At 31.8% G+C, this 16,874-nt stretch overlaps 1 protein-coding gene across 1 annotated transcript in view; it reads left to right on the top strand.

Annotated features, from left to right (window-relative positions):
* LOC148617289 (phagosome assembly factor 1-like) overlaps window positions 1-16,874 on the top strand; it is a 38,552-nt gene that overhangs the window by 3,663 nt on the left and 18,015 nt on the right. The window contains exons 2-4 of the mRNA XM_088584888.1: window positions 808-890; window positions 1,700-1,783; window positions 15,808-15,851. Of these exons, the coding sequence (XP_088441014.1) occupies window positions 808-890; window positions 1,700-1,783; window positions 15,808-15,851 (211 nt within the window). The remainder of the gene's footprint in view (window positions 1-807; window positions 891-1,699; window positions 1,784-15,807; window positions 15,852-16,874) is intronic.

The raw sequence follows: 16,874 nt of genomic DNA, 5'->3' as shown, positions 1-16,874 counted from the left end.
GACATACATGCGCAAGAAATGTTGCAGGGTTAAAGTACTACCTAAATTGTTTTATTCCAAGGAGTAGGTTTTTACATTTGTGGCTACAATTATGTATGTATCCTGGGAAGTAAATAAAAAAAAGTATACACAAAATGTAGCATTATATTATAATATCTGGTGGTACAAAGAATGTACATGAGGCATTAAAATAGTCAGATGACTGCAAATACAAGTGTACATGTAAAACAGCTGTAAGTTCACCATCTTTATAAAAGAAGTCATTGGCTATGATGGAATCGAAGTAAAAACAGATCATAGGTCATGACAATACAAGTTTTTATAAAATATCAAAATGCAATTGACCTTTTAATGATCTATCTTGACTAGCATACATGTACATGTATGTATCTACACATGCACCTATCTGGTCATTGTGATTGTCTGAGTGACTTTGTCATCAACTTTTATTTTTATTGTGTACATGTACAAGCCAGTCTGAAAAATTACTAGAATACAGCACCAATCTTTGACCCTTGGAAAAACATGAAAAAATAACCTTTTATACTTCCCAAAGTATCTTGTAGCCTCAGAACTGATATATAATTTCACATACACCTACATTGAAATGCTCACTTGAACTTAGAAAGCTATACTGGTACATGTAAATACAATTCACATTAACACATACAGTTACAATGTAGCAATTGTTTGAGTTGTTTCTGATTTTTCGTTTATTGAGGTAAAAATATAATTATTAGAAAATTTCAGCTGAAAATATTTTAATGTATAGTACAACATGTTATATGTTTCATACTGAATTTTCAGGTATGCCTTTCAATCAGGCAATAAGTATACTGAAGAGGCAGGATAGATACATCAAAGGTGTACAGGTCTGGTACAGTGACCAGGTAGGGAGAGATTTGACATGTACTTATTCATGTATATACTGTAAACCAGTTGTTGTTGTACACATATATTTTGGGGTTGTGACTTCAACCAAATACGATAGGAATTAGGGTCCAGAAATAATCATATTTTTTTGTTTGTGAGATACTGTGAAAGTACTTTTATTCGTGGATACCAATTTTCGTGGATTAGGAAAGTAACACAAGTTTGTGGATTCTTAAATTCATGGTTTTTAGGTCTTCAGTATACAACTCAGTGGAAATCTCCTTTTTTGGGAACCAAATTTTGTGGTTTACCAAACCCACAAAAACCACTAAAATTTGTATCCATGAACAATATTACTTTCACAGTAAGTGAAAACAATTCCTAGAAAATAAGTTGCTTGATAGCATAGGCTTCCTCTTTTGGTTCTTCTTAAATATGTACAATATTTGGTGTTCTTACTGTAGAATATTAATTGAAAACTCAGTGTAGATTAACTGGTTTTTCATTACATTGTATATTATTTAATTCTACTTAAATTTTTGAACCAATTTTTGTAAATTGATACATATCTTTATGCTTTGCAACTTGAGTAAGAATCCATTCTTTTTGGAAAGTCTGGTTTACATGCTTACATGTAGATAAAGTTTAAATTTAAAATGTAGATCTCAATCGAAGTACATGTACATGTACAACAATCTTTTCTGTAATAATTTACACTATGCTGGGCAAACACATCCATCTAACAGAACAAACTAGAACAGTTCAAGGTACTGTTACTTACTCATAAAGTTGTTTACACTTGTATAATCTTAAGTTTCTATTTCAGTATCCACTACAGATGGATCTTGTTTTGTTTCTGTCACAAGATGGAATACGTTTGATCTTTGACCCAGTTTCACAAAGACTGAAGGTTTGTTATTATCAATATCTGTATATTCTGCATTTACATCTTTGAACTTAAGACATGTTTATTAATGTAACATTATTTGTTGTGTTTATTATAATTGTTGAGGTATTGACTCAATTGCTTAGCCTTATGACCTGTCATTTTGAGATGAACAATATTCAAAACTAGTTTTACACCTGTACTGGTACATGTACCAGATTTGTCAATAAAACATTTTGTCTTTTACAACCTTTAAAAAATGTTTCTACCATAGGTCTTCTTCAGTTTCCTCTCCAGCTAATTTCCTACGCAACATCTTTCGTTTGAAGAAACACCAACAAAGATGTGTTGTAGAAAACTGATGGAGGCCTTTGGATGTAATGTTTCTTAAGATGGGAAAGACAATTTAGAATAGAAACATTCCCTAAGGAATTTTAAAACAAAAAATAAAATATTTGATCGAGGAAGTTTTTTTTAAAATCACCAATACATTTATTAAACTAGGGCTTGCCTGATCATTTTTGGGGTTTTTGATCATTCATGATGAAAATATGTCATGTCACTGGTTTATGTCTGGAACTTCCCCACTATCTCTGAACAGAAAGTAGAATGGAGTATTGTTAGATCCTACATGCAGTGACTGAATGGAACAATTGATAGGTCTAATTTTTATTAGATTGTGGCTTTATATAGTTGGAGAAATTGCATATGTTACAAGCGATTTTGGTTGCCATCCATATCAACTTGCTGTTTTATGGGACATGTATAAGTGGGGATATACCCGTGCTCCTAGGACACAATGTCTTGTAATGGTATACCTGACCTAAAGGTGATCTTTGAGAAGAAAAAACCCGTAAAAGTGTTAAGACCTAATATTTTGAGAGATTTTAACATGTACATATACATTTTACAAGAAACTATTAAGACCACATGTCAGAATCACATATCATTTCACCCAAACCTGCATGTTGTATACACTGTAAACTGTTTCTTTGACAAGCATGGTCTGTCAGACTTGTAGTTAATTCTGAATATTGTGGTTAATTGACAAATTAGACCACCCTGCAACATTGATTGTCCAGCCTCTTAGTCATCATGTTTAGTGCAGTATACCAGTAGCTGGTACTTACGCATAATTTATAGTGTTCTTGTACCGAGTGGAAACTAGGAGATCTATGTTCTGAATTATAATATTACATCATTACACATTACATGAAAGTGTAAACTGCTATATAAGATCATGCTGACAAAGTAATAGGTTTTGAACAGCTGTTTTATCAATAGCTTATCTTTCTACATGTATCCTTGTTAATTACATTGTTTTAGCAATTTTAGCATCTTTGTTGGTGTTTCTTCAAACGAAAGATGTTGTGTAGGAAATTAGATGGAGAGGAAACTGAAGAAGACCTATGGTAGAAACATTTTTTAAAGGTTGTAAAAGACAAAATGTTTTATTGACATTTGGTCACCTTTTACGACAAGCTTAACACAGCAACTGGCTTATTCTTTTTACTCCTCAACCTGCTCAGGACATCTAGCACCATAAAATTTCTGTCTTAGCCTGTCAGTGTAGTACATTTTACCAGAGTCTGTTTGATTGGTCAATGGTTCTCATCAAGGAATGCATGAAATATCTGCCAATGGATATGTTAAACAATAATCAGTCAATATATTTACAAGGTGCATGTCCTACCATGACAATAGGAGAAAATATATCTCAGTTTGCAGTACATCTAATTCTATATTATATTACACTTAATTAAAGGGTGGAATATTAGAATCACATCTCCTTCTGTTAGTTCATCTGTCAAAAAATTGTTGAAATTATCTCAACTTCGTAGATTAATTTCAAATTTTGTTTGTAGAATAATAAAAATGGGACATACCTTTTGTCCAATATTAACAAATTTTCTTCATGGCTATTTTTCACTATGTGGAATGATAGGGAATTTTTTACCCTAAACCTCGACTGCCACCGGACAGACTGATATCAAATGTGGTATGTTGCTTTATATACATTGTTCATGAAGATGGGGCATATGTTGTAAACCATTTTGGTTTCTGTCTGAAAATTAGCTTTTCTATTTATAGGAAATGTTTTTTTCATTATAAAGTATTCTGTACAAGCGCAACAACATGTGCAGCCTCATTTTAATTATAAATGACAATTTAAATGTATTTTGTTCCTTAACACTATTCTGACCATTCTGGTTACCAGGGTAAGAAAGTCTAAAGGACAAGAATAGAAATCAGACCACTTAATTTTTTTGCCATAGTCTCTCTATGGTGTCTAAAATTTATTGATAAGGAATATTTTGGGTCAATGTGGTATTTATTTGAATAATGCCCATCACTTGGAACATCATCAAAAAACATCATTTAACACTTACTTCTATAGAACTTTGACACATAATAATTACTGTCAAATTAAAGTCCATTGCTTGCATTATTTTGTATAGAACTGGCCACAAAACAGCTTGACCAACCAACTGCTGTGTGTGTTATTACAGTTTCCGTGGTCATCTTTAGATAATGCTTTGATATAGGCTGATCTATTAAGACCATTCTGTTGAATTATGGTGTAAAACACTAAAAAGGATAATTACAGACTTTGAACACTACTTCAGACATTACTTAAGACATTCTAGCAATGTTCTATAATTATTTTTCATCTGAAATTTCTTTTTAATGTTAGAACATGATTAAACTATTGATCAGTTGTGATTAACTTTACTGATCTTAAAAAGTGTGTAAACATTGCAAGGATATAATAACAGCTGTGGAGTTTTGATAGACTAATAATATTTAAAGTGAATTTGATATTGCCCTTATGTGTTAACTGTGGATTAGTCCAAGTTTATGCTTATTATACACTTCTTTTGTTCTAAACCACAGCCATACTTTGCTTAAGTATATATCACACATTTTAATCAACTACCCCTCAGTTAACATGAAAGGGTCTATTTTACTGATGATGAATTTAAAATATTAAATAAAATTTCATCGATCATCGATTCTGCATAAAATAAACATTATACAGTTAAAACTTTCCTTACACATAATTTTATGAGGTCAATCAATAACTCAATATATAGGTTGCATGTGCAGTTTTATATTACTGTAATACACGGTTACTAAATGTATATGAACTGATATAAAGCACTGCCAAAGCACTTAGTAAAGATTAAACTGTTCAGATCCTACTTTTTTATCCACATGGAAACTGGATTGATGTTTTGAATTGAAAACAAATTTTGGATGGAAAATAATATTCAATGTAAATATTTATCTACATGCACATGTACCACAGATGAGTAAAAAAAAAACCTTACAAGTACAGATATACGAAATACAGTATTCAATCAAATCTGTGTTCATTGACCTTCCAAGGAAGAATTGGAATCATGTTCACATAGGGCAGGTGGTCTTTAGAACATAGCACTTCATAGTTATATTTTAGTACTGTCTTTTAAGACAGGTTATTGCTAAATACATGTTGTCTTCCATACAGATTATTGCAGAATACTCATGGTCTTTAATACAGAATATTGCTGAATATACATAGTCTTTAATACAGCTTATTGCAGAATACACATTGTCTTTAGTACAGGTTATTGCAAAATACACATTGTCTTTAATTTAGGTTATTACAGAATACACATGGTCTTTAATACAGGTTATTACAGAATACACATGGTCTTTAATACAGGTTATTGCAAAATACACATGGTCTTTAATTGAGGTTATTACAGAATACACATTGTCTTTAATACAGGTTATTGCAGAATACACATGGTCTTTAATACAGGTTATTGCAGAATACACATGGTCTTTAATACAGGTTATTGCAGGATACACATGGTCTTTAATACAGGTTATTGCAGAATACACATTGTCTTTAATTTAGGTTATTTCAGAATACACATGGTCTTTAATTGAGGTTATTACAGAATACACATGGTCTTTAATACAGGTTATTGCAGAATACATTGTCTTTAATACAAATTATTGCAGAATACACATGGTCTTTTATTTAGGTTATTACAGAATACACCTGGTCTTTAATTTAGGTTATTACAGAATACACATTGTCTTTAATACAGGTTATTGCTGAATACATGTTGTCTTTAATACAGGTTATTACAGAGTACACATTGTCTTTGAGCTAGATTTGACTTTACAAAGTCAATGTACATGTACATGTATTGTGGTTTAGACAAAGTTGGGTTTCAGTTTTGGCTTATTTATACCCCTTGCAACGAAGTTATGCAGGGTATAATGTTTTTGACCCGTCCATCCCTCAGTCCGTTTGTCCATCTTCAGTTTTCCAGCCTTTTTTTTATACGCTTGCAGATATTGACATGATTTTTCGTATATAAGCTCACCATGATAAGTTACTGGTCAAGTTAAACTTTCGATCCACTCTGTTGATTGTTACCGAAATTATGGGCCTTGAACATAGCAAAATTCCAAGAAATAACAGTTTCCGAACTTTTTTCTAAACGCTTGCAGATTCTGACATGATTTTTGGTATATACGTTCACCATGATAAGTTACAGGTCAAGTTTACTTGAGTATCCAACATTGGGACATGTGGGGTATGTGAGCATGCTCACTAAGGTTCTTTAATTGATTTTGTATGACGAGCTTTGTTTATGTCATAAAGCTAATGTGAAAGTACTATTGTTCATGGGGTACCAGTTGGTTTTCATGGGTAGGCCATACCATACATATGGTTCCCAACAAATAGTAGATTCCCATTTAATGTTTATACTGAAAACTTGAATGGAGCCCTAATTGCTCATTTGCTTTTGTTACTTTGTATGTATGATTTTAGTTACTTTATGTTCTTTGTTGTGTATGTCTTTTTTTCATGTTTGGTCTTTGTCCCTGGATTACATTCTTTTGATTACCGCTGGGACCTTGGTTCCCTTGATTACTCTTTAAAACAACGAGTTCAAGAATGCATGAACTTGTGTTTCTTCCCTGATCCACAAGAATCGGTATGCATGAATTAAAATACTTCCACAGTATAACCTTAACTACTGATTTCAAAGTAATTACAAAATACCACATAGATGTCAAAAAGCCCTCTAGAAGTAGAAAAAAGTTTCAACCAGTTTCCTGTTTATATTATCCCACTCAAGTTCCTGATGCTACAGACATTATTTTACTTTGTTCCATTCTTAACAACTCAGACTGTGGGTTCAAAGTCCTCTAGACATTTGTGTGGTTTTTTAACACCTGAATTACAGTTAATTGTGATTTCCATCTTTGTCAGGAAAGGATGTATGCATATAAAAAAAATAGTCTGGCTCTTTTTAGCTTGAGGGAAACAGGGATAGTCAAAAGATGTATGTTTGTAAATGGTAGAAATTATGATGTAAGAATTTTTTTAGTACGTTTAAAAACTTAGATGGAGCATCAGTAATGTTAATATTATGTAGAAGGTCTGAAACATAAATGGCTCAAAATTATTATTGTGGCAATGGTGACTCAGAAGTACTTATTTGACCTTCTTACAGGCACAAAGTAGAAGTCTTGCCTATTTCAACTGGTCTAGACATCACCGATACAACATGGTGGTGAATTATAAACAAAGTTGTTATTGCATCACAAAAATAGTTCCTACTTAGAAAGTTCATGAGTTGCATGAGTTACATTGTATTTTAAGGTTCTTTGTAGATATAAACAGATATTTCATTCTGAAACATTTGTTAATTGTTCCTTTGACAAATTAACCCTAGCTTGGTTTTATGGGGGAATACATTTAAAGATAAATAAATGAGTTTTTGTGCGGTGAGTAGATATAAACAGATATTTCATTCCGAAACATTTGTTAATTGTTCCTTTGACATATAAAACCCAAACTTGGTTTTATGGGGGAATATATTTAAAGATAAATGAGTTTTGTGCGGTGAGTAGATATCCTTGATCCAGTGATAAATAGAAAAATCTAAGCATTTTCTATTTTTGCAATTTTTTAATGAATCCAACATTGGGGGACAACAACAGGATATCAATAGAAAAGTTTTTTTTATGGAAAAATACCAAATTGCATAGAAAAATGTATCTCCTACTATATTTTCATATATTTGGATATATAGAAGAAATATATTGGGAAGTATGCATAGCGTTTCAGAATGTTTGTGTTCATTATTCATTAAAGTAATGAAAATATTGACAGTTTTTATTTGTATATGTTTGTGTCCTTGATAACCTTATTTACAACTAGTAAATGAAATGTGTTTTGACAAAAGTGTTTGAAAATCTATAAACATGTACATGTATATGTATCTCAACTGAGGATAGCCTCTTGTGAATGTGTGACCTTCACTACATGTACATGTATTTAACATGAGGTTTAACACAAGTTACTCCAACTCTCATAGGCAAGGCCTAAAATCATAATAGGTTTTGATGAAATAATTAGATTATACAAACTCTTATGCACATAAGGCTATAATGGGTTGTTGCAGTGAGGACCAGAACCAATAGATTTGTAACCTCTTGAGAGGCTCCAATATAGATGGGTAAAATTGATCAGACATGAAATTTCAAAATTGGAAGATTGGCAGATCATGTACTTCTTCATTCACAGTTTTCATGTAGCTTATAGTTCTGGATACTGTCCAGAGTAAAAGTGTATGGATTCTTTAGTGATATAGATCTACAAGGTTCCATCCCATATAAAAGCAATTTAGGGATTGTTTTTTGATGTCATAAAAGGCACAAAAAATAAGCATTTCCTGAAATTTGTTATGTCTGTTTGAAACTTTAAGTTCCTTGATAACTTTCATTCTGGTCAAGTATGTATGGTATGTTAAATATTTTTATGCCCCTGTAATATTCAGTTGAGGGGCATATTGTTTTACCCCTGTCAGTCCGTCCATAATTCTGTCTGTCTGTCCTGTTCAGGGTATATAGTTATTCTGCTTAAATCCTCCTAAAGTATTTAGGGTTCAAAGTTGATACTTTTCAGAATGATTATATATGTGCGTATTATTAGGGTTTTTGTTTCTTTTAATGTTTTACATTCTAATGGAATTTGCCATTCTAAAGAATTAAAGCTTGTAAGTATAAATTGTCTTTTATATATATCAGAAAATACATGCAGGGGCATCAGATGTTTCTCTCAGACACAACAATCTTCTCATAAATGAACTTTGACAACCAAACAGTATGCGATAGCTGTGTTAAAATGGAGTATGGGGGTGTCCCTTTGTCTAGTTTTCAACCTGAATTTAGAACTGAATCAAGCTTCAATTGCCCCTGGGTTCAGTGTTTGACTTATGTGGTCAAATCAAGCTGCTTTCTGTTGAGCATTTTATTTTGAATTATGTACATTTTAGTATTTTCATCATGCTGGAACTTTGAAAATGATACTTGTAAAGCATGAGATCTTACTATCTACTGTGCAAAGGATGGATATACTATTTCAAAGCTTTTCATGCTTCCAGCTTTCAGTGCAGTCAAAGTGGCTCATTTACTTTTGTTACTTGGTATATGCATTATTTGGTTATTTTTTACTCTTAGTTGTGTGATTTTGTTTTCCATGTCTGATCTTTGTCCCTGGATTACATTCTTTTGATTTCTGCTAGAATCTCAGTTACCTTGATTTACCTTTTTCACCTCTGTCACAATCAGTGCTGAACCCCACCCTTCATGCAAATTAGTACAGTACACAGGAAAGAGCTTCATGAATTTTTAAAAAGTAGTGCTCATGCCCTGAGAATTTTTTCATATCCTGTATAGGGTATGTAAGTCTCATTCTAGTTTCATTTTCTTTACCGGAATTTCCGATATAGAACATATTGAAAAGGGAAGACTGATCTGTATTTTATTGTTTACTTCTGGGTACTTGAAACGCTGTATAACAATACAAAATCTTCTAGTTTATGTTTTTTCTTACTATGTTTGTATTTTTTACACAGAAAGATTTTTGCCCTTAAGACTGAACTCAACGTTCTCTAAATGACAAATCTATATGCTTTTGAATGGTAGACGAGGACCCATTTTTGTGAAATCACAGGGTCACATGACGAGACTTACATACCCTATAGCAAAGCCTGTAATGTAGCTGAGTGATACATAGTTCATCAGGAAACAGTTACAGGGCTGCAGTGAAGATTGGAGACTTGACGGCCTTGAGACTGAAATAACTAGTGTGTACTTGTACCTATATATGAAGGAGTTGAAAGATCATAGATCAAATATTGATATTTGAAGACTCTCCACCTAGAACTATGGACAATCTATACAGATTAAACGCCATAATCAAATGTGATCCTTACTATTAGATTATTTTAGTAAATGGACCTCTGATCATGTTATGATATTGAGAGGTCTTTAAACACTTCACTTATTTTCAATGCTTCATGCTTAAATGCTATCTTTTCAAACATTTGACTTTGTCCATTTCTTTTTTTCCTTTACCTACATTTTACATGTAATAGTTGTATACTGCATATGTATCAATTAAACAGTGTACTAACTTTCATTGTGTACTAATTTTGGCTATTTTCGTGATAGACAGATATTATAGTATGAAAAAAAGTATGCATGAAATTTGTTTTGGCTCAATGCAAAACTATTTTTCCAAACTACCAAAACCAATACATGCAAACATGTTTTACAAATATTGTAAAAATTACTGTGTCTTCAGGATTTACAATGTTTTTTTGTTTGGGATGTTTTTTTTTTTGGTCAGGGTTAAATTTATGGTCTTAATCAAACAAATATGGCAAAATTATACATTTTTTTCATTTCCATGTTGCATAAGTGATAGAGTAGAAGTTTCACCTTTGATTGAACAGAAACTAAGGACATTGATCCTCCATATCAAATAGTGTCAGATATAGCAGTAGTACACTTCACAGCCAAGGGCTTTCCAACAAATTCATATATTTTGCAATGCAAAAAAAATAACAACGGAATCACAAAGTGATAGATTATATTTTTCCTTTTTTTGTATTTATTTGTCAGCCTCTCAACGGGATATTGCTCAATTGTTTGAATAAAGGGGTGATGAATTATGTTTTTATTGTTCAATGGCATAGAACAATTGACAAATTTGTTAAATTAGGATGAACTCTGTATGGTGTCTTATTAGCCTTCTCATATAAATGTTATGAGCCAACGTCCAGAATTTGTCTCTGTCAACTTAACTTCTTGTTTAACATGATTTTGTTACCGAAAAAAGTCTGCTGAACAGTTTAATTATTGTGTGGAGCATTTAGTGAGATTAATTGATGTGTTTTTAGAAAATGCAATGAATGGTTATGGCAAACAAAGGCCAGATATGTTTTTGAGACCAAAAAAAAAAAAAAAAAAGACTTGACTTTGTCTTTGAATAAATAGACCACCCTGTTTCATAGAATTATAATTATCTTAATTTAATGTCATTTTCAAGTGGCTTTAAATTGACATTGACATGCATTTTTGAATGTCTAATTTTAAGTGCACTTGTACTTGTTTATTTATGTATTTTTATCTCTCCATTTAATCAGTAAATTACACTTTCCTTTTTTCATTTCAACCATTGAAAAAAATTAATAAAAATTATATGCAAATGAAATCCTGTCACAAAACTAATTATGAACAGTCAAACCTGTTTTGAGTGACCATTTAGAGAAAAACAAAATCACGGTCATATAAGACAGGTAATCTTAATGCACAGATGTTTTACATAGAATCCTACACACAGGGATATGTTGAATATGGTCTTTTAAGACAGGTTATTGCTTACATTTTGAGAATGGATCAGTGAATTTTTTCCAAGCTTTGCTCAGTTCTTTATCACCATAATATACAGGTTAAGTTCAAATTCCAGCCAAATCCAAGGATTTTTTCACCATTATGTGGCAGGGTATCAGTTAATGTTCTATCAATGCCCTATTTTTTAAAAGGTTATAGACTCCATGTTTTATAGGAGCAGCTGTATTCACTTTTTGACCTTTGAAGCTTAATAACAAAGTTAATGATGTGTAATGTTAGACAAGTATTTCTTAAGTGATAAATTCGACTCTATATTTAATTAACTAAATGGCTTAAACATAAGATTGACAATTAAAAATATGTGACTTTCCATATTTGAATTGATTTTTCATGGTATCAGTTTAAATTTTTGAAAGGTGTGATGTTTCACTGAAGTAGAGAAAAAAAAGCGGTAAATTACTGAATATTGAATAAAAAAAAGAATGTTGTTTTAAGGACCAGAAATTTTATTATATTGAAATTGAAAATAAGTTTAAAGAATATACCAGTAATGGCTACATCTTTAGCTAGTTAGAACTACAAACAAAGGCAATAAGTTACTGAACATTTGATGGATGAATTGAAGACTAAGTATGTTGTACTAAAATACCAATAATTGTATCTATTAAAACTATAAATATAGTTAAAGAGTGTGCAACTTATTGCAGCAGCTTGGATATTTCAGTACTTCAAATCTTGCTAAAAGGAAGGAAAACCAGCAAGTTTTCTTTGGATGTGAATTTTTTTTTTAAATAAAGAAATTAATGTTAATTTGATACAGTCTATTAATTCATTTTATCTTGATGACCTTCTGTTGGGGTCATTTGATGCCATGGTCATCAATGAATCTCCTCCAATTGTTCAAAATTAAAAGAAAGTGACCGATGGTCACTGTAAGTGGCTTGGCCAGTTGTTTGGATAAAAAAAACAATGGCACTAAATCCACATTATCATCAAACAAAGAAAAAATATTGTTGACTTTTGTCCACCTTAAGTGGACGGAGAATGGTCATTTTTAGGGTAGAAGGTTAATTTGGACATAAAGTAACCAGTGGTCAGATAAGGACAAAGGAGTGACCGTTGGTCCACCTGCTAGGGCATATTTGAAAAAAGATCTGGTCATGTTTGGGGTCGATGAAAAATGATCTTTTCATACTTAAAGAGTCAATAAATCATATTTCTATGAAGTTATAAACTATCTTTGTTTGCTTATAATAATTAATACGGTGTGATTGTTGCTATTTGGGGTCTGAAAGTTCTTGATTCTTCATCTGCTTATTAATTGATGGTAAAATAAAATGATTTGTCTTTCCTTACTTTTGTACTTTTTAAAAGGCAAAGATGGAGCTAACCTAAGCATTTCCAAAAAAATTTCTCTGAAAAAAGAGGAATTGAATAGGTGACGAAGTCGTCATATTTTTACTCCCACCTCAGCTTTAAAAAAATTGAAAATTATTGTTATTAATCTCCTTAGGTAAGTTTATCATACAAAACTTGTTTGTGTTTTCTGTAATTGTGGTGATGATGCAATATTTTATGCTGTTTTTCTCTAATAATGCCCCTCTGTGACCCTGAATTCACTTCCAGTAGGATGATTATAAAAGAAAGTTTATCATATGTTCACTGGTATGGGAGAAGCCATATTGAAAAATACGTCATGGCAAATCAAAGCCTTTGTCTTTTACAATCGATATTTGATGTCTTCAAGCATGTTTATGAATAGAATTTATATCAGTGAATGACAATGCAAATCCATGGTACTTTTGTTTAACTGAAATAGGTTATTTTCTATCTGTCTCTAGTGTATTGTTATCCATAAATCTAGATTGACAATCCTGCCTACTCTTGGCTATGGTTTCACAATGGTTATTTTATTTGCTGTAAATTACGTAGAAAACCATCTGATGTCAGACCAAAACATGATGTGACATCAGATGCTTATGAAATTGATTTCAGTCTTTTAATTTGTTTTCCTGTGGAATTCATATGATGATGGTTTCACAAGTTTAAAACCATTGTGGCGTGCCCACTGACAGTAGGGTTGTCCATGTTTGGTTATGATTATTTGGTGTTTATGAGTCTTTTTTCCATTTCTTGGAATCCTTATATCACATGTTTTCTTTCATTTATATCAAGATAAAGCGTGATAGGTATAACTTTTATTTTTATTTGATTGTCATGTTTGCTATCTGCTTTACTTACATGTGGGATATTCTTTTTTCACTTTTCTATGTAAACAACTTTTTTCTTCAAAATGCCATTTTGAAACATCCAAGAGATTAGTTCATTAATTATTGCATCACAACGACACATTGTCTTATAAATTTTACATATTCTGACACTAATGCTATTTTTAGAACTGGAATCTGTAAGAATCAGCAGTCCTTTTCACAAAAAATTGTAAGAGTAAAATTAGTCGTAAGTTATGATATCATAATAGGGTTAAGTATTGTGACGTCACAACTTACGACTAATTTTACTCTTATGATTTTTTGTGAAAAAGGCTACAGGCATACTTAAAAAATAATGAATCATGGTCAGAAAAGACAAATCTTTTATTATACCCCCACTGCAAAGTGGTTTTTACTTATGTTACAAGTGTTTAAAGCAGGTCTAAATAAAATTTGCTTTGTGGTTAGGTATGATTAAATGTTCCATTAGATGCCCTATTTTTATTTATGCAAGGGGAAACAAGACTCTAGCAGTAATCAAAAGAATGTAATCCAGGGACAAAGACCTCACATGGAAAACAGACATACACAACAAAGACTATAAATTAACTAAAATAATACATTCAAAGTAACAAAAGCAAATGAGCAACTCAGACTCCACTAAAAACTGGGAGCATGGACCAGGTGCACCAGTAGGGTAAGTCGGGGTAGACGAAAGAGGAAAGGAAAACTATTACATGTTGAACAAATCAGTTAATGATGAATATCCTGTGTTCACTATAAGTAATGATATAATGATAGGATAACTAATTGAAAAGAGTGAATAACTAAAATATTATCATGAGTGCTAAAGAGTACCTAGATTTGATGAGTGAGCAGAACTTGTTCCATGCACAAGTTAAATCTTCAAGTGTTCTTGGCACACATAATCATATTTTGGTTATTCACAATAACCAATTGATTGTCCTATTTATTATATAGGTTTTCTTCCTAATTTTTTGATATTTTCAACATGAATTTTAAATTCTGTGATTGGTGGATTGAGTATCAAAGTTGTGACGTTTCGGCAGGAGAAAGTCTGAGAGTGAAATTACTGAATTTATTTCACAGTGTGTATTATCAAAATTTATCACACTAGGGACATTTGATAAACACTGCAATCTATATGATAAACAGTTTTGCTCCATCAAAATAAAAAGTTGTTGATATCAGGCTTATAATCCCCATTTTTGTCCCTCGACACAATATGTAAAAGGACAAATGTATGTGTCCATGCTGGCATCCATCACACTTGACTTTATGGACACAACTCATCAGAAACTTTAGTTCAAATTTAGTTGGATTGTTATTCACCATATGTAGATAATCATGCCGTGCCTCTATTTTGTTTTGACAAATTTAACAGGAGTTATTAGGACTTTTGCACTTTTATCTTTTTCTGCGGCAGTGGGTGACATGTGGCTATCTTGTTGAATTAATAACTGATTTGTCCTGTTTTTATGGTTATGAATACATGGTCCTTGTGTGCAAAGTCTTGATGAATTTTGAATGATGTTGCTTTACAATGGGATTAAAAAGCAAAAAAAATATATGTATATTTATGGGTTGAATGGAATAAAATAGCCATTTGTATTCTTGAAGAAATATACATTAATAGATTATAAAGTCTGTAGGAGCAACTATTTTGCTATACACCATTGTATAATATTGTTTTGGGGACAGCAGCAGCATGCCCGGTGGTATGAGGGTTTCCTCATCGTCCATTGAAGATAAGTGGGTGGCCTTGAGCTAACAATTTTCATCCTGGTGGGGTTATTGTCTTTTATGACATACATGTTCTCAATATGTCCATTCTCTTTAAAAGCATAGCTGTAGTTCCAATCATCAACCTATATCAACCAACAAGCAAAGCTCCTTGGTATCGTATGTCTTAATATGGTACATACTTGTAATAATCTATGCATGTACAGGTAATATTAACCTGTACGTGTAGCACTGAGACTGCTAATAGTTATTAGGACCATGGAAGTATAACATCTAGATATTTTACTTCCATGTTAGGACTTAATCTATGTATACCATTCATTACACTTGAAATAAACTATGGTTATTTTTTTCTAGGTGATTGAAGTAAACAATATGGGAAAAGTCAAGCTGAAGTATTGGTAGGTACATCATTTTTAGCCTGTCTCATCCTTTAAAAGTGTCAATCTCTAAGAATCAGGCAGTGGGGTGAAACATGGCAAGAAAAGGAAACACTATTTTGACTAATTGCTCCATCAGAATCTAGGAAAAAAGAAAAGATTTTCCATATCATTTTGGTAAATTTAGTTATGATTTCATTGAAATGCACTGAAAATGAAAAGGGTAGATAACTCTGATAAAATTCTATTGAAAAATTTCTGAGCAAATCCAGTGATGCAGATATTAAATAATAGTCTTGTTCAAATAGAAAAAGCATTTTTGAGTGATATTACATTGTCAGATTGCATGTTTCTTATCTGATTGTTCCCATGTTGCCTTATTCTTACCAGAACTGACATCTAATATCAAGTGAAAGAAATCGTTTAATGTTGTAGAACCTTAGGGTATATAATAAACTCTATTGTGATCTGTGCAGATTTTTATTCCCGTGGTGGTATTTGACTGGAATTAGTAGGGCTACATTAGCTGTGATCATACCCCATCCTCCAACTCCTCTTTTGTAGGGTAGGCATTCATACATGTATCTCCCCATAATTTTCTGAAATGGTACATGAAATAATTTTGCATTCAAATTAACTGTTTTTGTTCAGTTTTATCTCCTTATACTAACCTAATAAACCCATAATTCTCTGTTTACATAAAAGTTAACTGTTGTAATATAATTAGGTCACTGATTAAAAAATCTTTCTAAAAGTTTTTGATTTACCATTCTAGTGATGGGATAAAAATAAAGTAAGAACTTTTTCTGTGTACTGGCTATTTTTAGGTCAGTGTCCATGTCAGGGAAATAAAGTAATATTAATGAATAAATAGAGTCTTGTTTCCTGCTACCATCAAGAAATAAATAAGGTAGGTAGGTAGCAAAATTATTAAAAAATATTTTGCATTAAGTTAATGGGGAAACAATCTAGACTTTAACAGTGCTGGAGCCAAAATGGCCATAAAATGTTCAGGGTAGGCACAAAAAACTAGGATAGGTAGGA

This window comes from Perna viridis, chromosome 5 (assembly GCF_037379345.1).
Source record: "Perna viridis isolate PV_CMFRI_1.1 ecotype Kerala chromosome 5, ASM3737934v1, whole genome shotgun sequence".
Taxonomy (NCBI): Eukaryota; Metazoa; Mollusca; class Bivalvia; order Mytilida; family Mytilidae; genus Perna; species Perna viridis.
This window is presented reverse-complemented; position numbering and strand designations above follow the sequence as displayed.